The 19,905-nt window shown below is 58.6% G+C and overlaps 1 protein-coding gene across 1 annotated transcript; it reads right to left on the minus strand.

The window, feature by feature from the left end:
* Positions 1-766: 766 nt before the first annotated feature.
* On the minus strand, positions 767-10,152 carry MRGPRG (MAS related GPR family member G). Its single transcript, XM_043877321.1, has 7 exons — positions 9,971-10,152; positions 8,862-9,753; positions 8,753-8,817; positions 6,897-7,041; positions 6,577-6,708; positions 1,785-1,889; positions 767-817 (listed from the first exon to the last, which is right to left on the minus strand). The coding sequence occupies exons 1-7, from the start codon at positions 10,150-10,152 to the stop codon at positions 767-769; spliced, it is 1,572 nt and encodes a 523-aa protein (XP_043733256.1).
* Between the last annotated feature and the right edge of the window lie 9,753 nt (positions 10,153-19,905).

Raw genomic sequence — 19,905 nt, forward strand, 5'->3', positions numbered from 1 at the left:
TTTCAAAACAACAGAAACAAGTGCTGTGCCAGGCTCCTGACATGAGGAGGCACCTCTGACCCTGGGGGTCTACTGGTTCCCCCACTTCCTCCTAGCCTGGTGTCAAGGGCCGTATATAACCCTGAAAACCTGCTCTCTCCACTCCATGTTTTCTGGCCAGCCCTGGTCCCAGCCTGGCGGTGGGAGCCATCTCCACTCTGTTATTTCCCTAATTAGACACGTTAGTGTATACGCCCCTTCACCCCCAAAGTGTGACGTTAATGGTGGAATTTAAGGCCCCATGGAGAAGGCAGAGGCAATGTTTTTGACCCTAGAGTGAACCCCCGTCCTCCAATTCGATCCAGAAAGGCTGCTCTGGGAGGGGTTGGCCCCCCAGCACACAGATGCTGAGAGGCCTCCCACTGAGATGCTAACGAGGAGGAAGCCCCAGACTGGCCCTGCTCAGGGCTCCTCAATGCACAGGCGCAGGGACCTCTCCGTCTGTCTGCTCCCTGCTCCCTGTCTCTCTGGCGAGGCTGGGCCTGACTCCCCGCTGGAAGCCGCAGAATGTCCTTCATTAGCGTCTCTGCAGCCGCCTCCCCTCCACCTGCAGCCCGTCTCTCCAGGCCACTTGGCCGGTGCAGGCCACCTGCCGCCGGCTTGCTGGAGGGCATGTGTGCCTGGGCAGGGCAGGCGGGTAGACCGTCTTTCACCGGCCTGGGCCTGCAGGGCTGAAACTCCAGCGTCCTCATCACGGCGCCGGGGCCAGCATTGCACATGTGCCCACTCAGCTGCCCGAGGGGTCCAGCTCGCTGCGGCCCAGCAGGGGTCCAGCTCGCTGCGGCCCAGCAGGGGGAACGGTGGAGCCCCGACTTTGTCTGGGCCTCTGTCTCTCCATCAGCAGGATGAAGGGGTCCTATCCCTCGCGGCGGTGGGGTGGGGGGCGGGGCGGGTGGTGGAAATCTTACCCTTGCAGAGACTTCAATGCCTCACATGTTTCTTTGCACATTATACATAAAGGAATGTTCATCCCACTTACAAAGAGACTAACTCTCTCTTTTTTCCCTCATGGCAAGGGGGTCCCTTGGGTCTGTTTTCCCCCACTTTTCACCAAAAAAGGAGCAAAGAAGACCTGCTTACTTTCCTCTTCAGCCTAGGAAACAACAGTGGGATGCAGTAGAGTGGCCCGGGCTCAGGGTGACAGTGGAGAAGGGGTCCTCCGGGGCGGGGGGCAGTGAGGAGCCCCCACAAGGAGGCTGCCCCCCCCTTTGTGTGCAGAGGGCAAAGCAAGTGAGGTTTGCCAGCCTCTGACATTCAGGAGAGGCCCAAAATGTGAATTTTGAAGGGAAATTTCCCAACTGTAAATCCTGTTAACTAATTAAGATTTAACCACTGTGAACGCCCACTGTGATCTGACCACGGGCTGGCAGGCCCCCAGCGGCTGCCCTCTGGCCCAGCATGACCGCCAAGGGCCTGCCCCGGGTGGTTTCTGATGAGCTCTCAGGGCGAGCAGGGTCCCTGATGCCCATTAGGGATACCAGGCTGTCTCCAGGCCGTGAAGCACCTTTGTCTGGAGCTCCACACAGAGTGTGGTCTCTCCTCAAAGTCCCTGCTTTGACACCTGGGGCTGCTGGAGGGCGACCAGATGCAGACATGTGGGCCCCCGGAAGCTCTGGCTGGCAGAGATTAGCCAGCAAGTGGGATGCTAGGGCCCCACACGAGGGCAGAGAGGGAGGACGGACAGGCCGAGGGCCTCCCTGGACCGCAGCTCAGCTGTCCAGCAGGTCCAGGAAGCATGCACTCACTCTGCAAACGCTCAGCTCCTGCAGGCTAGGAGGGGGCCCAGAGCCGAGGGCTGCAGACGCCTTCTCCCTGTCGGAGGGGCCCTGCCGGCCCGGGAGGCCCCTTCTCTGGGAGAGGAGTGTGCTCACCTACAGGCGTCCCAGGGGAGGAAGAAACAGACTTGAGAGCTTTGTTTAGTCTATTCTAAGACCTGCTGACTCAGCTGTAAGTCACAGGCCTGGGTCCTGCTTTTCATTCTTCTGAAAACTGGAAGCTTTTCAGGCTGAAGAGAAGTGATTCAGATTTGAAAGTAGCTAGAAATGATACGTGTGCGGGTAATCATAAAAGGATATTTTCTTCTTAATTTCTACAAAGCAAGAGTAGTAAAAATATATGTTGGGGTTTATAACATTTGTAGAAATTAAATGTATAAAAATAACCCAAAGAGCTGGAGGAGGAAAAGGGCCTCATCTGTTGGAGGGTCCTTATGTTGTATGTCAAGTGGTTTACTATTCACTGTGATGAGTTAAAAGGGCGTAGTATCATCTCTGGAGAAACCTGCCAGATTATAAAACAAAGAACTGCAGCTAAAAAGCCAATAGAGAAGACAAAATGGAGGACTAAAAATTATTTGATTAATCAAAAAGAAGGCAAGAAATGAAGCTCAATAGGACAATGAATATAAGTGAGAAATAGATAACAAATGCTAAGATGGTAGACTTATACACAATCGCATCAATAATTATAGTATATGTAAGTGAACTAAATACTCTGAATAAAAAGCAGAGATTTTCACACTGGATTAAAAAATACTACCCTATAATGTGCTGTCTACAAGAGACACAGATGTAGAAAGACTGAAAGAAAAGAATGAAAAGATATGCCATCCAGACAATAAGGACAAGCTAGCCGGTGCAGCTAGTGATTTATTTCAGATAAACCAGACCTCAAGGTGGGCTTCCCAGGTGGTACTAATGGTGAAGAACCTGCCTGCCTATTTGGGAGACGTAAGAGATGTGGGTTCCATCCCTGGGTTGGGAAGATCCCCTGGAGGAGGGCAGGGTAGCCCACTCCAGTATTCTTGCCTGGAGAACCCCATGGACAGAGGAGCCTGGGGGGTTGCAACCCCCATGAGGTCGCATAGGGTCAGACACGACTGAGGTGACAGCCTGATCACACGCCATGTGTGCGAAGATGCTGTGTTCGGTCTATGGGTGGCGCTAGTGATAAAGAACCTGCCTGCCAATACAGGACACTTAAGAGACACAGGTTCAAGCCCTGGGTCAGGAAGATCCCCTGGAGAAGGAAATGGCAACCCACTCCAGTATTCTTGCCTGGAGAATCCCATGGACAGAGGAGCCTGGTGGGCTACGGTTCATAGGATTGTAAAGAGTCAGACACGACTGAAGGATATTACTGGAGATAAAGAGGAACATTTCATAATTGTATTAGTAATCTATTGCTTTGTAACAACTTTAAACTTTAGCAGCTTAAAATGATAAGCTTTGATTCTCTCATGGCTTCTGTAAGTCAAGAACTGGGGAGTGACCTATCTAGGTCACTCAGGGGCTGGTAATGATCAGGCCTCTGTGTCATCTGAAGTCTTGACTGGGGTTGGAGGGTCCACCTCCAAGGTGGCTCATTCACATTTATGCTGAATTCAAGTGATGAAACGGAAAAATTCCCTGAAAAACAAGACTTCCTAACTGATGCAAGAAGGAAAAGAAAATCTTGGGAGCCCTGTATTTGTTAAAGAAACTGAAATTGCATTTTGTACCCCTTCCACGAAAGATGGTTTCTCTGGTGAAATAGTACGGGTCTTACCCAAATTCTTACAGAGTAAAAGGGAATAACTGATGCTCCGAACTGACAAGGGGATTATGAGAAAAAAAGTCCAGAGGCCAGCATCTCCCACAAGTGTAAGTGAAAATGCCCTCATCAAATGTTTAGCCAATCAAACTCATCAATATGTAAAACGGATAATATATTCTGGCCAAGTGGGGTTTATCTAGGGACTACGAGGTCAGCATTGGAAAAGGAATCAGTGTAGTTCACCAGAGTAACAGACTACAGGAGAAAAACCACGTGTGCCTATGCGCTTAGTCGCCCAGTTGTGTCCGACCTTCTGCAAGCCTGTGAACTGCAGCCAGCCGGCTCCTCTGTCTGTGGGATTTTCGAGGCAAGAACACTGGAGCGGGTTGCCATTGCCTCCTCCAGGGGATCTTCCCGACCCAGGGATCGAACCTGCATCTCCTGTTTCTCCTGCGTTGCGGGCAGATTCTTTGCCCACTGAGCCATCGGGGAAGCCCCAAAAGAGAAAAACCATAAGGTCATCTCAATACACAAAGAAAAAGATGCAGTAAGGTTCAATACCCACTCATGATTAAAAAAAAAAATGCAACTTTTGGAAAATTAGGAGTAGATGGAAATTACATCAGTATGAGAAAGGGTATATACAAAACACCTATATTTAGCATCACGTTTAGTGGTGAGAGAGTGAACACACCCCCTGTAAGATTGGGAATGAGGCAGGGATGCCATTGTTACCGTTTCCATTCAACACTGAAGGGAGGTCTTAGCCAGCGCAATAAAAGAAGAAAAGGAAATAAAAGGAAAATGATCTCTACTTGCAAATGACGTGATTGTGTACATAGGAAACCCTAAGCAGACTTTGAAAAGATGACCAGAGGGAATTCCCTGGCGGTCCCGGGGCTACGACTCCACACTCCCAGTGCAGGGTGCCTGGGTTTCATTCCTGGTCAGGGTACAAGATCCTGGTCAGGGAATCAGACCCCACAGGCCGCAGCTGAGGGTTTAAATGCAAAGATGCAGGATGAAGGTCCTGAGAGCTACAACTAAGAACAGACACAGCCAAATGAATAAACATTTAAACAAAAACTTAAAAAGACTTAGAACTAATTTAGGAAGTTGGCAGGAGAGTTATTCAATCATATAAAAAGTCAAGATGAAACAATTGAAAAATGAAATTAAAAGATAATTCTGCGTAGCATCAAAGCCTCAAAGACCTAGGGATAAATTTCCCAAAACATGAGCAAGATACCTACGCCGAAAACTACAAAATTATGTGACAGAAGTCAAAGACTGAATTAAATGAGGGGAGGCGGGGTTTAAAACATGCTTTCCTGGTGGCTCAGCAGTAAAGAATTTGCCTGAAATGCAAGAGATGGGGGTTCAATCCCAGGGTCAGGAGGATCCCCTGAAGGAAATAGCAACTCACTCCAGTATTCTTGCCTGGAGAAGCCCACGGACAGAGGAGCCTGGGGCGGGGGGCTATAAGCCATGGGGTCACAAAGACTTGGGCACGACTTAGCAACTTACCATGCTTATTAATTGAAAAACTCCATAGTGTTAAGATGTCAATTTCGCATGATATTTTTTGGCTGTGGCTTGTGCAGCAGAAGCAAGGCCCCCGACCAGGGATGGAAACTCTGACCTCCACGGTGGAAGCACGGAGTCTTAACCACAGGACCACCAGGGAAGCCCCTCCATGAATTTTTATAGAATAATTGAATAGCTTCAATGCCATCCCAGTCACATTTTCAGTAGATGTTTGAACAAATTGTCAAGTTTTTTCTAAACCATATGGGGAAATGTAAATCTTGAAAAAGAAATATAAAATCATAGGACTTAGAGCACCTGATTGCATGACTTACTTTTAATACTGGTAATTAAGACAGCGGGATGCTGGTATAAGGGAAAACAGACCAACAGAGAACAGAATCCGGAAATAAAGCCTCCACGTACAATCAACTGATTTACAGTAAAGGCGCCCATGTAATTCAGGGGAGAAGGGAAGCCTTTTCAGCAAATGTTATCAGAATGGCTGGTTATCCACACGGAAAAAAAAAGAAAACAAAACCTAACTGAAACTTGACCTGTTTCACAGCATCCTCGCTCACTCTGAGCGGAACCACAGGAAAGACCAGACTGGGGAGAAGGTCACGGGGATGCTCTCGCCCGCTGTCCCCGGGCCGGCCGCTGTCTTGTGGCTGGCGCACACCTGTCCCATCCCAGGATCCAGTGCCTTCAGCTCCTCTGGGGGCCCCCTTCTTTGTCCTCTCCTTCTCTGCTTGTGTTTGGGGGCCTTTCAGACTGCCCCTCAGTGATGGCAGTCCCTTCCTTACACCGGCAGTCCCGGGATCAGCGCTGGCACCCCCTCCTCCTGGAAGCTGCCTCTGCTTTATGAGTACGGGGGACATGTGACCCTCTTCCATGCACCTGTAACACGAGGGGAGCCAGATGGTTTGTCATCCACACCAGGACACGCACGACTAGAAAGGGGTGGACACGCTGATGGTTCTCAAGGTCAAATTGGGACACACGGGGCCTCTCTAAGCCTCTTCACATGCTGTCCTTGGGTTGCATGGACGTGTCCATCACTTCTCCAGACGCTGAGCTCTTGCGGAAGCGGCCACACCTTGGCGTGACCCTCCCCTGAGCTCCTGCCTAGCCCCCGGCCCTGAGCTGCCTCTGCTGGTGTTTGCTGGCTCAAAGGGGAGAGTGTGGTGGAGAGCTGGAGATGGGCTGGGGCGGCTCTGAGCACCTGGGTCCCTCGTCTCCTGCTCAGGTGTCAGCTCAGTGGTCAGGCCTCGGCTGACCCAGAGGTTCCCGGAGCCAGCCTGGGCTGATTCCGCTGAGTGGCGCTCCATTTCAGCCATATCTTTGATTCACTGGATTTCACATTCGCACCATTACCCGCTCACCCATCCACCAGTCCGCCCACCCCATGCTCCTCCCCGCCGTCTGGTTCTCAGCCCAGGGAGACGGCCCCCGCCCCGACCCCCCGGAGCTCACGTTCCAGTGAGACACGCGGACACTGAGAAGCTCAAACACGAGCCCAGGAAATGCAGCGCGAGGTGGGTGGGAGGCTGCTCTGGGCAGGGAGTCCCTCCGGGTGCTCAGCCGGGGCGGGCGGGCACCGGGGAGCTGAGGGCAGGGCGCCCGCTGCCAGGAGGCTCCCAGTGTCACAGGACAGACAGACGCAAGGACAGGCCCGGGGCTGAGCGGGGTGCCAGCCGTCAGCGTGGTTTGTGTGCTAAGGTCAGGGAGGTCTGGGGACACGCGGAGCTCAGCCCAGAGACGGAGCTGGAGGTGAGAGAGGCGATGCGGCTGACCTTGAAGGTCAGGAAGGTCACGGTCCGCCCTCTGCCAGCCTGGCCTCCTGCCTCCTTCCTCGGACTCCAGGTCGGAGATGTACTCTGCTTCTCCTTCTGCAGACGAGGCTCCCCGCAGTCAGGCGACTTGCTGGAGGTCACCTGGCTGGAGAGACGCCAGAGGGACGGGAGCCCAGTCCTGCTTTTGCAGGTCCGTCTAGGTGGCCGTCACTCCTCTGGGACTGGGGCCACGCTGGCTTTATAGGGCCCAGGCTGGCGTCCATTTGCCCAGCAGCAGGTTGCTGGACAGAGGTTTGGCCCTGCCCATCTGTCCGGACTGGGCTGCTCATCACACACCCCAGACACTGCCAGCTGCCTGGCGGCCCGTCTGTCTCTGCCGGCGGAATGCAGATGGACAGCCCCTCAGGGGGCCCCGCAGCTAGTTCCTGGGGCTGGGAGAGGTGGGGGCTGATGCTGGCGCACCTCTGAGGCTGCCCCACCCTCATCGCATTTCCAGGAACTCTAGGAAGGAGGCCACACCCCTCCTTGGGTCCGGCGTGAAGTGGTCCCAAGAATGGACGGCCCTTCCCCATCTTACCCCCAAAGCCAAGGCTGAGGTCACTGACCCTCCTTCCTGAGCCTGCTAGGCTGTCAGAGCCCTGGCCTCCCTTGGCTGGAATCATCCAGTCCTCAGGGCACAGTCTGGGGAGACCAGGTGGGGGGACCTGGGGTGGCCACCCCAGGAGGGGTGGCCAACCTGCAGAAGCGTCTCTGGGCCGGGGAAGGGTCCAGGTAAGTCTTTTTCCCTTGCCTTAGTGTTTTCCAAAGTCCCAAGGATGAGCAGCACATACCTTTTCTAGTGAAAAAAGGACAACTTTTTAAGAACAATTCTCCTGGTGTTGTAAAAGGCATTGTTGTAACAGGTTTCACATAGCAGGCATAGAACATCTTCATCTTTGGTAAAATTTGAAATTTCTGTGGGTCTCCATCAGAAAAATGAACGCAGCCGGAGGGTTCTATGCCTCATGTGCCTCCCTCTGAGTCCAAAAGTTTTGGTGATTTAGCTTTCCAAGATTTTCTGTAGGACTTAAAACTCTTGACAATGACCCTGAAGTATCATTTTAAGATAGCATCAGAAACACATAAAAGGATCTCTACTTTGGAAGCTGCAAGGAATGGCGTCAGCTGTCTACCTCCTTCCTCCCATTCACCCTTCCGCATCACCATCCGTCCGTCCGTCCATCCGCTCATCTAGCAGTCCGCCCACCATCGGTCTCCCTCCTCTTCTTCACTAGGGAAGCCCTGGGGGTGGGGTGCTGGCAGGGGAAGGGGGGTCTTCGGCAGGTGGGCAGGGATGGGCGGGAAGTGATGGGTGAGCAGAGGATTCCCTGGAGGAGGGGAAGCTGAAGATGGGGGTGGGGGGAAAAGGCACCCTCCAGGCAGCAGGTGTCCGGGATCCCTGGGGGCTGGGAGGGTCCGGGGAGGGCCGAGGGGGCATCTGGCTCTGCAGTGACCCCCCACTTTGCCCACACGCTTTGCGCGCACTTGGTGGGGAAGCCACGCCATCTGGTGGCCAGTGGGGAGACTGCAGGGCAGGTCCTGCGAGGGGGTCCCCTGGGGATCTGGGCCTCAGTGAGGACAGCCCCCGATCCAGCCAATGCCCAGGCTCCCATCCGCCCAGCACCCCCATGTAGGCCTTGGGGGGGCCACCTCCCCTTCACTCCTGCCTCAGCTGGCGGCGGGGTGGGAGGGAGGCGGGAGTTGGGGTGCCTGTCCTCGCCCCAGTCCTGGGGCTCCCCACTTCCTTGCTGTGTCTCTGGTCTGGTCCTCGTCCCCTGCAGGCCAGGTGGGGGGGGAGTTAAGACCACGGCTCTCACCCGGCCCCCAGCCCTTGGGTCCCCAGAGTGGGTGAGCCGGGGAATGACGTGGAGTCCTGGAGGGTCTGGCAAGGGATGGGGGGTGGGGGGCGGCCAGGGCATTCCCTACACGTGGCCCATGAGCAGGGAGACCCCTCTGGCCCCCCAGCTGGACGCCCTCCCCCAGGGAGCGCCGAAGGACCGCCCGCAGAGGTTCCTGCCGGCCCGGCTGCCGGCCCACCGTGAAGTAGATGAGGGGCCTGGCGCTGCAGTGGACGCAGGCCAGGAGGGTGGCCAGCGGGAAGAAGGTGGACAGCAGGAAGCTCGGGACGTACGGGAGCAGGGTCCAGCAGAGGAGGTAGGGGAGGCCGCAGACGAGCAGCAGGAGCGCGGAGCCCAGCACGGCGCCGTAGAACCGCGGGCGCTGGCGCTGGGAGCAGCACGCCACCCAGACGAAGAGGACCAGGCCGGCCGCGAAGGCCGCGCAGGCCAGGGCCAACAGCCCGGCCACGCTGGCCGCGTGGTGGCGCAGGCAGGCCAGCGGGCGCGCGCTCTTGCGCAGAAGGCCGCAGGCGTCGGAGGTCAGCAGCACGGCCGGCGGGGCCAGGGCCCAGCTGAGGCCGCAGACGACGCCCGACGTGTGTCTGGGGCGGCAGCCCTGGTAGCAGGCGGGGAAGAGGTCGGAGAGGCAGCGCTCGGCGCTGAAGGCCGCCAGCAGCCAGAGGCCCACGGAGAAGGCCACGAAGGTGACCGCGAAGTAGAGGCTGTGCTCGGAGCCCAGGGCCGCCTGCACGGCCGAGAAGGCCAGCTGGCAGCCCAGGAACAGGAAGTCCGCGGCGGCCAGGTGGAGCACGTAGACGGCGAAGGGGCCCTTCTTGATGTGGAAGCCGAGGTGCCAAAGCACCAGCGCGTTGCCCAGCAGCCCCCCGAGGCCCACGGCCAGGGTGAGGTAGAAAACCACACTGCTGAAGGTCCCCCAGATCCCGAACATGCTGGCCGGCTGGTGGCTGGCGGGCAGGACCCTGGAGGGGAGCGACAGACGTTGAGTCGGCAGCACGAGGAAAGGCGAGCATATCCTGAGGCCGCCGGACGGCCCCTTCCAGGCCAGCGCCCAGCCCTGCAGGCCCCAAGACCTCTTGGGAAAAGGAGGATTCCGTAAGACACGCTGACCCGGGGAGACGAGGATGCTGACCAGGTGGGCGGTCCTGCCCCCGGCTGGGATGGTTAGACTAAACGCACAGAGAGCGATTGAGAAGGCCGTGTACCGACGTTGTTGCAGAGGTCAGCGTCGGCTGGACGGGACTGCAGGCAAAGGGAGTGCTCGTGTGGACACGACTCAAGGACGTGGGGAGAGGCTGGACTACGCTCCTGCTGGCTGCCAGCCCCAGAGGGTCAGCCGGGCGGAGACCAGCGGTAGCCATGAGCACACTCAGTCCTGCGCTGGCCACGGAGGGTGGGCGGGGGTGGGGAGTGGGGAGCTGTACTGTGGCGGCGGTGGGAGGCTGGGAGGATGAGAGAAGGCAGAGGACACCCCAAGCCTCCCCGGCTCTCCGGATCAGGCAGTTCAGCCGGCTCCTCCTGCTACAGGCGGCTTGGCCGCATGCAGCTCTGAAGCCTCGGCAAGCTTGGGGATGCGGTGATGCCCCGGGTCCTTGGGAGAAGCCAGCGCAAGTGTCTGCTGCCGGCCCCTTAGGGGCAGCGAGGGGGCGAGTCCTATTCTGGCCCCAGGGGAGAGACTCCGTCCAGGAACAGGGCAGGCAGACCCCTCTGACGGGGTCTCAGAGGTGCCCTTCCCTCTGCTGTGCCCCTTCCCCACAGAGTCCACGCCGGCCTTTGTTCTCAGCCTCGCAGCGGCTGTCAGGGCCCTAGGGTGAGGAGTCGGGGAGCCACGCGGGGAGAGACCCGCAGAGTGACAGAGACACGAAGAGAGACACAGAGACCCCAGAGACATGGTGGGGACATACAGCCCGCCTCCCAGCCTCGGGGTCTTCCCCCAGGCGCCCCCCGGCGGGGCTGTGCCTCTGCCTGGACCATCCTCACCTCCCCCCACAGCCCGTTACCCAGGTCTGCCTCCTTTAGGACTCTGGAAACTTCCGCAGCCCCCTCGGGCCCTCCCAGCCTCCCAGCCTCCCAGCCCGGGGTCCTCGCCTGCCTCTTCTGTGTGGCTGTCCTTGCCCAGGAGCGGGGCTTAGCGGGGTGGCTCGGGGTCTCTCGCCCTGACCCCCTGCAGGATCTCCCCGAACGGCACGGGCAGACGGTGGTGGTGTCGGGGGACCCAGAGAGCCGAGCTGGGCTCTGGGGTCACGGTGGGGGGACTGTGCTGAGCCCCGAGGGACCCCAGGGGCTGAGTCGGGTGGAGGGTGAGGGCCAGCGCTGGGGGCGGGGCTCTGGCCCCGGCAGGAGGTGAGGAGGAGTGGAGGGGGCTACCTGGATGGCTGTCCTGCCGGCTCTCGGAGCGGGAACACCCGCCTGGTACACGCAAACGAGGGCCCAGGGTCCCGGCTTGTGAATGACATGCCCACTGTCTGCTTCTGCATCCTCACCCCAGCGCGCAGGCCCACGGGAGCCCAAAAGTCCTCAAGGGTGTCCAGCGCCGGGGTGGGGAGCAGGTGGGCTGGGTGCAGGGGCCCCCAAGGCTTCTCACCTGCTGATCGGGCGCCTCTCAGCTGCTCACCACCGCCTGGGGCTCCTCCTGGGCCCTAAATCCTCCTGTGTCCCCGGGGCCTGACTGGCTGGACCCGGGCTCCTGGACAGTTTCTTGGAAGTGGGAGGGGCCCTCTCATCCACAGGATGAGCTCAGACAGTGATGTCCTCGTGTGGGCCAGCCCTGCTCTTCCTCCTCAGCATATGAGGCGCGTGGACAGCGGGGAGTGGCCTCCTGGGGCCCCCCATCCAGTGGGGGCTGGACCTCACGTCTGGGGGTGCTCCTCGGGCTGAGCTGGCTCCTAGGTTCCCTGGTGTGTGGGAGAGGGGCAGTGAGGCAGGAGCCTGGCCGTGTGGCCTGGGCGGAAGGAGCCAACCCCTCCAGGCCTCAGCATCCCTTCCCGTGACCTGACCATTCCCGGACAGCTCGTGCCCGGCCTAGGGCTGGACCCCACGCTGGTCCCTGGGCAGTTCTGCTCTGGGTGGTCTGGGCCTGCAGCTGCTGGCCCCTTTCTCGAGGGCCCATCCCGACTGTCCACTTGCCAGCCTCACACCCGGGGGTCCCAGCTGCTCACTGACCCTTAGGGGTTAAAACACTTGTCGAAGTTTCATGTCCTGAGCTGGTCCTGCTGAAGACTTGCTGAATTTTCCGTGGGCTGCTCTGCGGCCCTGGGGACTCAGCCCGCAAGTCAGAAGTCATGTGTAGAGATTCTGTGTGTCCTAACATTTTTCTTTCTTTTTTGAAAAAATAGTTTTGTAATGGGGTATAGTTGCTTTATGGTGGCTCAGACAGTGAAGAATCTGCCTGCAGTGTGGGAGACCCAGGTTCAATCCCTGGATTGGGAAGATCCCCTGGAGAAGGAAACGGCTACCCACTCTAGTATTCCTGCCTGGAGAAGCCCATGGACAGAGGAGCTACCGTCCATGGGGCCTCCCGTCCACAGGGTTGCAGAATCAAACGTGACTGAGTGGCTGACATGTTCTCTTTGTCACTTTACGGTGTTGTGTTAGTAGCGAATCAGCTGCATGTTTCCATGCATATCCCCTCTCCTTTTAAAAAACGATTGCATTTATTTATTTATGTTTGGCTGCTCTGGGTCTTTGCTGCTACGCGAGCGTTATCCCAGTCTCAGTGAGTGAGGGCTACTCTCCAGTTGCGGAGCCTCCAGAGCACGCGGGCTTCAGGAGCTGAGGTGCACAGGCTTAGCTGCTCTGTGGTGCGTGGGACCTTCCCCGACCAGTGGTCAGACCCGTACCCTCTCACTGGCAGGCGGATTCTTAGTCCCGGGACCCCCGGGGAAGTCCCGTCCCCTCTTTTTGTTCTTCCTTCCCATCCAGGTCACCACAGAGCAGTGAGCAGGGCTCCCTGTGCTGGATGACAGGTTCTCGTTAGTTACCTGTTTTATACAGTGCGGATCCCGGTCTCCCAGTTCGTGTCCTAACATTTCCCAGTTCGTGGGTTTGGCTCTGAACTCGCTTCTATAGCAGAGGCGCGGCCTGTGGAGCGAGGGTTCCGGCCTTGACTCCTGGCAGGACTCTGGTCTCCAGCCCCCGCATTTCTGCACGTGGCTTTAAGGCGGGAATCACTGCGTGGCCTCCAGGCCGGAGACCCAGGAGGCAGGGCCCGCCCCGCCCAGGGCACCCCGGGTCTTGGGTTGCTCTCCCTGCCCCGCCCCCTTCCCTCGGGTCGCCTTCTCCCTTGGTACCCGAGACCTCACCCCGGCCGCCCCGTCCTCCCGCCCCCCGCCTCTTCTCCACAGCGCTGGCCCCTTGTCCCACCGCAGCCCCCGTGGTCTCTGCCCGCCGCGGCCAGGGGCGCCTGGTGCACACCCCGCTCTCAGCGCAGCCTCTGGAGGCGCATCCGCTCTCTGCGTGTTGGCGACAAGGGCAGCAAACACCCATGTGGGGTGTGTCCTGGGCCGGACGGGGCCCCTGGAGACACGACCTGTCAGTCCCTGGAACCTCACTGGGAAGAAGGGAGGGCTTTGAGATGAGGTCATTCCGGATCACCCAGGTGGACCCTGAACGCGGTTAAGTGTCCTTATGATACAGGAGAGGAAAGACGCATGGAGGAAGGGCCACATGCCTATGGAGGCAGAGGCTGGACGGCTGCGGCCACAAGCCCAGGGATGCCTGGAGCCCCCAGAGGCTGGAAGAGCAGGACGGCCCTGCCCTGGAGCCCTGGGCCAGCTTGATTTCAGACTCTGCCCTGCGGGCAGTGAGAGAAGACATGTCTGTCGTCATGAGCCGCCCATCTGGGGGCCTTGGCCCCGGCCACTTCTGAGACAAGGGTCACATGCTGTTTGCTCTCCACAGAGCAGCTTGTTTCTGACACAAGTGCCTCTGAGATGTCACCGGCCCTACTTGCAGATGGGGAAACCGAGGCCCGGGCACTGAGGAGAGCAGACCTCAGTGGGTGGGAAGGGATGCGAGCCAGCCCCCTCCGCCGCTCTCCCCGAAGCACACAGCCGTTCTCAGAGCTGCGGGCGATTCCTGGGCCCCTGGAGGCCAGCGGCTTGTGCCGTCGCCCGGACACCAGGATGCTTGCTTGGACTTGCGCCTCCCGAGCCTGTTCACAGCTGGTGGCCTGTGTCCAAGCCGGGCTGGGCCAGCAGGAGCCTCGACAACGCCAAGTGGCCAGTGTTCAGCCGTATCTGACCTGCGAAGTGGGCAGCTTCACGCAGTTCGGCCCAAACCCAGCCCCGTCCGTGTCCACACGGGCAGGCTGCGCCCTGGTTTGGTCACCTCTGGGGTGGGTTGTGGGGACCCAGCAAGGGGCACACGTTGGGAGGATCTGAGGAAGAGGGAGCCGGCGGGGGTCCAGGTGGGGGGACACAGGAGCCGTTCCTGTGTGTGGTTTCCCAGGCCACAACGACTTAAAAAAAAGATGCGCCTCGGCAGAGCTGTGAGTCGAATTTTATTTGGGATGAAATGAGGACTGCAGCCAGGGAGACGGTGCCTCAGAGAGCTCGGAGAGACTGCTCCAAAGGTGGGTGGGGTGGGGGGAGGACAGTATGCACGTGATTTTGGTGAAGGGAGAGTGCGTGCCGTCAAGCTCAGATTTTTGCAGAAGGTTTCTGCTAGTTATAGGAACAGGGCTTTTCTAGAGGGGATCCAAGAACTGGGCTCATAAAATCAACTCCTGAAAATGTGTAAGTAACTGAACATGTGCCTTGGTAGGTTCCCCCCTGAACACAGAGAGCCTCATTTTTGCTCTCCACCCCGGACTCCCTTCAGGGGGTGTGGAAGGTCAGCAACTGCACATGACTTAAGCCTGGCAGGGACTGATGGCCTGTGCCCACGGCAAGTACCAAGTTGTGGTTGACAGGCACGTCCCTTCTGAGCCTCAGGACGAGGTCGTCCAACGCTGGGACCCAGAGAGGGGACACGAGGTTGCCCAGGACCCCCAGGGGCAGACGGGAAGTGGGGGCCAGAGGTGGGTCCCCCCACACCCCGGCAGCGGGGAGTCCCAGGCCAATGGCCTATCCATGGAAGGCGTGTCTTAACAGAGCATTGTTATTATCAGGGATGACCAGGCCAGCACTTCAGGGGGTAACTGTCATTAGAGCCCCTTGGACAGCGAGGAGATCAAACCAGTCAGTCCTAAAGGAGATCAGTCCTGAATATTCATTGGAAGGACTGATGTTGAAGCTGAAACTCCAATAGTTTGGCCACCTGATGCAAAGAATAGACTCATTGGAAAAGAAACTGATGCTGAGAAAGATTGAAGGCAGGAGGAGAAGGGGACGACAGAGGATGAGATGCTTGGATGGCATCACTGATTCAATGGACATGAGTTTGAGCAGACTCCAGGAGACAGTGAAGGAGAGGGAAGCCTGGCGTGCTGCCGTTCATGGGGTCTCAAAGAGTCAGAGACGGCTTAGTGATTGAAGAACAACAAGAGGATAGAGTGTTATTCACAGTGCTCCAGGGGAGGGGGGGCCAGCAGGGACCCCCACTTGGGGAAGCGTGGTTGGTCAGGCGGCAGAGGGAGGGGACCGTGTGGGCGGAGGCTTTACTGTGGTTTCCGTGGGAAGGAAGGGGTGAGTCAGGGTGAGTGGGCTCGGGATTGGCTGGTTTGAACCACCCGTGGGGGCTCTGGGACACAGGGTCTGTCCCTGACTGTCTGGACCGGCCCCTTCCGCAGATGATGGTGTGGGGCGTGGGGTAAGGGCTGTGGCTGGTCGGTTTCGCTCGCGAAGCTGTGGGCAGCGGTTTGCTGTCTAGGAAGCCGCTCGCCGAGGGAGGCGCAGCCCCTGTGGGGTCAGGAGTCAGTGTGGGAAACGCAGAGGACAGAAGACGGGGTTGGTGCAGGTGGGAGCTGAGAGCCGCAGGATGGGGCGAGCGGACCCTCTGCCCCCCTGCACCTGACTCATTCCTACCCGGGGTCTTGCATGCCAAGGGCTCCTGTGCGTGCACGCTTAGTTGCCTCAGTCATGTCAGACTCTTTGCGACATGGACTGTAGCCCGCCTGGCTCCTCTGTCCATGGGATTCTCCAGGCGAGGATACTGGAGTGGGTTGCCATGCCCTCCTCCAGGAGATCTTCCCAACCCAGGGATCGAACCCTGGTCTCCTGCATTGCAGACGGATTCTTTACCTCTTAGGCCATTTGACCAAGGGGCTCCTAAGGGGCTGCTTAACTCCTCCTGCCCCGGGAAAGGGAGCAGAGGATTCCGGATTGGGAGCTCAGCCCCCTCCCTGGGAAACCAGACCCCCTCGGCCGGCACTCAGCTCTCTGCCTCCGAAGGGGCGTCCCTTCTGGACATTCACATGATGTCACGCATGTTACATGTTCGACTCCATGACCAACATAGTACAGACTTGGCATTCACTGGCTTTTCTTATCTTTTATGACTCCGGTGACTGCCAAAAGGGTTTTAAAGAATTAGGTAGGCCATTGGGCCACACATCTGCTGTGTGACCTGCTTCCACACCCACGACCAGGGGTCCAGAGAGACCCCAGAGGTTGCTGCAATTCTGGGGCTCCTTGGGGAAGGTGCCTCTGCTTCATGGAGCCCAATAAGGAGGAATTGAGAGCCCCCCCAACCTGTGGGCTGCAACGAGAGATCCCACGTGAAGCATAAAGCTCGCCGGTGCCGCAACAAACACCGGACGCAGCCAAACACATCAGTGATGCTGCTGAAAGCGGATTTCCTGGGGCGCCGTCCACAGCAGGGGATGGCTGACTGGTTCCTGCTTTTTCTCCTGGGTTCTCCCCTGCCTCCGTGGGAGGTGTGTATCTGGAGGCTGAAAGTGGTACATGAAGCCACTTCCTCTTATGAGTCTTGTTTCCCCAAGTGGAGTGGTTGAGGTTGACAGTCACGTTCTGGGAGTGGGACGAGGAGGTCTGCCACCCTGAGGGCCGTGCCATGCCAAGCCCGTCGGCCCCGAGAGGTAGGAAAGCCGCAAGCGGGGGCTACGTGGTGCTCCTGGAGCTCTGGCCCCGGCCTCGGGGGCTCCTACCTCCCAGGACCCCTGGGCCCAAGCTGCCCAGGACACTTGGGAGGCTGGGATGAAGGCACCCTGCCAGCCAGGATACAGGCTCCGGCACAGCCCTCGTGGGGTGATGACCAGGGGGAGGGCGCCTCTGAGTTCAGGACACCATGGTTCTGGGCAAGCGTCTGGACCTTCACCCTGACTAGGGACGGACAGGGCTCAATCATGGCGGAGATCAATGTCCTTCCATGCCTGAGGCTTGGGGGCTTGGGGTCAGAGTTATATTCACATGTAGAATTCCGAGAAAACGTTACTTCAGTTCAGTTCAGTTCAGTTGCTCAGTCATGTCCAACTCTTTGCAACCCCATGGACTGCAGCACGCCAGGCCTCCCTGTCCATCACCAACTCCCAGAGCTTGCTCAAACTCATGTCCATTGAGTCGATGATGCCATCCAACCATCTCATCCTCTGTCGTCCCCTTCTCCTCCTGCCTTCAATCTTTCCCAGCATCAAGGTCTTTCCAATGAGTCAGTTCTTCATATCAGATGGTCAAAGTATTGGAGTTTCATCTTCAGCATCAGTCCTTCCAATGAATATTCAGGACTGATTTCCTTTAGGATGGACTGGTTGGATCTCCTTGCAGTCCAGGGGACTCTCAAGACTCTTCTCCAACACCACAGTTCAAAAGCATCAATTCTTTGGTGCTCAGCTTTCTTTGTGGTTCATCTCTCACATCCATACATGGCTACTGGAAAAACTAAAGCTTTGACTAGACGGACCTTTGCTGGCAAAGTAGTGTCTCTGCTTTTTAATATGTTGTCTAGATTCAGAGAAAATGCTCCTTAGATACTTTTTCTTAAAAAAATTATTGAAGTAGAGTTGATTGACAATGTTTGTTAATTTCTGCTGGACAGCAAAGTGATGCTTCCCCACGCTTAAATGGGGCTTCAATTACAGGGCCATCATAGCTTTCACGGGGGACGTGCTCTCTGGTGGCTGGCCGTGGTCCCATAGGCTGGACGGGAGGAGGGAAGGTGGACTTGGGGTGGACTGGGCTGTGTGTCTGCCTGGTGGCTGGCTGTGGCCCATGCCTTCCCTGGGTCTCCTCATCTAGAGCAGAGCCCGCAGGATGTCCTGCGTGTCCTGGACATGAGAACCACCTGGGCAGTTTCCTCCAAATGCATATTCCTGCCCCCTGCCCCAGAGACCCCACCCCCAGTGTAGTCGGGGCCGGAACCCACGTCTCCAGCAGCCACTCCCAGTGATCCTTGTGTGCAAGGGGAGACGTGACATCTCCGGGGACATGAGACCTAGTCACTGGCAAAGGCCACCACCCTGGGTCTCACTGACCCAGCCTCTGGTCCCAGCATCCCCCAAGGCGGGCAGCCCCCCTCCAGATCACGTGTGCGGTAACTGTGGTCAGACACCCTGGTTGCCTCCCCTGCCCACCCCCAGGGCCTCAGCCACCACTTCCACGAGGAGGCCCCCCCCTGTGAGAGGTCTCTCTCCTGCACCCCAGCTTGGCCTTGACTCCCAGCACCTGCAGGGGGACCCGCGTGAAGGGCATGGGCAGAGGTAGACGGGCTGCAGCTGTGGAGCTGGGGGACGATGTGCCCGTGGTTTCCGGCAGAGAAGAAGGTGTGGAAGGTGATGCAGGGACTCGGGCAGGGCCAGAGGGAGACGGCCCGGGGTGGATGGCGCCATGAGCCGCACCCCCGGCAGGGCTGGGGCAGGGTGCCCCCACCCCCAGCATAGCACAGGTGCCGTGCTCCCTGAGGAGCCTGGGAGGTGCTCCCAGGCGGCAGGTGTGGCGGCCGGCAGAGGCCCGGGTGAGGCTGCACGGGCAGGTGGTCAGGTGGCCGGCGGAGAATCACGCCCAGGACAAGCAGAAGGATCCCGGTGCGGCCGGGCCGGTCTGGACGGAGGGCGGGAAGTCAGTGGGAAGTCAGCTGCAAGTTAGGGACCAAGGCCAGCACATTGCTCTGAGGAAGATGAGACTGGCATAGCCCAGGTCCAGAGGCAGGTGCCGAGGGGACCCTGTAGAGGCTGGAGCTGAGCATCAGGGGACCGGTCCAGCCCCCGTGGGTGTCTGGCCCAGGGTCTGGCTGAGGGACAGACCGTGCGGTTGAAAGCACCTCCTCCTGGGCCATCAGGACGCTGTCCATCCGGGTCTCCCGGCTCCGTCATCAGGCAGGTTCGAGGTCAGGGCGGGAGGGCCCAAGGGCTCAGGAAGCCCTGCAGTGCCTGAGCTCTGGGGGTTCCGGGCCCTCCTCCCCACACCTGAGGGGGCGAGAGCCCAGGGCTGGGCGGTGACGGGGAGGAGGGCTGAGACCCCTGCGGAGGGTGAGACCGCTCCCACTTCTGCCCTGGACTGCTTGCTCTGAGCCTGCCGGACCCCTCCAGGGCCCAGGGCAGAGAGGATTTCAGCATGAGGCCCAGTCTCCGGGGCCCCTCCGTGGAGAGGGCGGCCAGGCCAGGCAGGCCTCGGGGCTCCCCGCTTCTTGCGGTGTCTCGGATCCTCAGGACAAGTCCTGTGTGTCGTCAGAGTGAGCGCAGGGTGCCCCCGGCGTGTCCGACGAGTGGCGTGGCCTCAGAGGGACAGCCTGTGTGAGGTCCGGAGTCACATTTGTCATCCTCATAAAGCAGCTCTTCATCCTTGGGGGCCTCTCTGCGTGGTCACGACCCCGAGGTCATGACCTTAGGTCACAGTGTCCATGACCCTAGGAAACCTCGCTCTGCCCATGCCCCGTCCTCACCTGCCCCTCACCCTCCCCGGCAGCGAGTCCTGAATCCCTGGGGCAGCTCCTGCGTGCCGGCGGGGACTGCAGCATTCAGCCTGTCTGCCCGTGACAGGGGCCCACCTCTGGGAGCCCCACAGATCCAGTGGCCCTGAGCCATAGCTCTGTGCCTCGCCCCAGTAACCCAGCTAAGCCGCAGCCCCAAGGACCAGCCAGCACTCGGGGCGGGAGGCCAGCGATCACCCCCCGACGGCCGATGCACCTCCACCTTCCGCTCCCGTCCTCCGGGGAAGGGGAGATTCACAGAGGTTGTGGAGGTGCACGAAAACACACATCCCTGACTCCTGAGGGCGCCC

The sequence above is a fragment of the Cervus elaphus genome, chromosome 2 (assembly GCF_910594005.1).
Source record: "Cervus elaphus chromosome 2, mCerEla1.1, whole genome shotgun sequence".
In the NCBI taxonomy this organism is placed as follows: domain Eukaryota; kingdom Metazoa; phylum Chordata; class Mammalia; order Artiodactyla; family Cervidae; genus Cervus; species Cervus elaphus.

Bases quoted from the DNA above. Each gene is read 5' to 3' on its own strand.
- MRGPRG (XM_043877321.1), bottom strand. From the start codon at position 10,152: ATGGCTACCGCTGGTCTCCGCCCGGCTGACCCTCTGGGGCTGGCAGCC. The intron at 9,754-9,970 runs GTGCGTTTAGTC...GCTCCCCTCCAG, and splicing joins GGCCTTCTCAATCGCTCTCT to GGTCCTGCCCGCCAGCCACC. The intron at 818-1,784 runs GTGAGTGCATGC...GCTGGGCCGCAG, and splicing joins AGGAGCTGAGCGTTTGCAGA to CGAGCTGGACCCCTGCTGGG.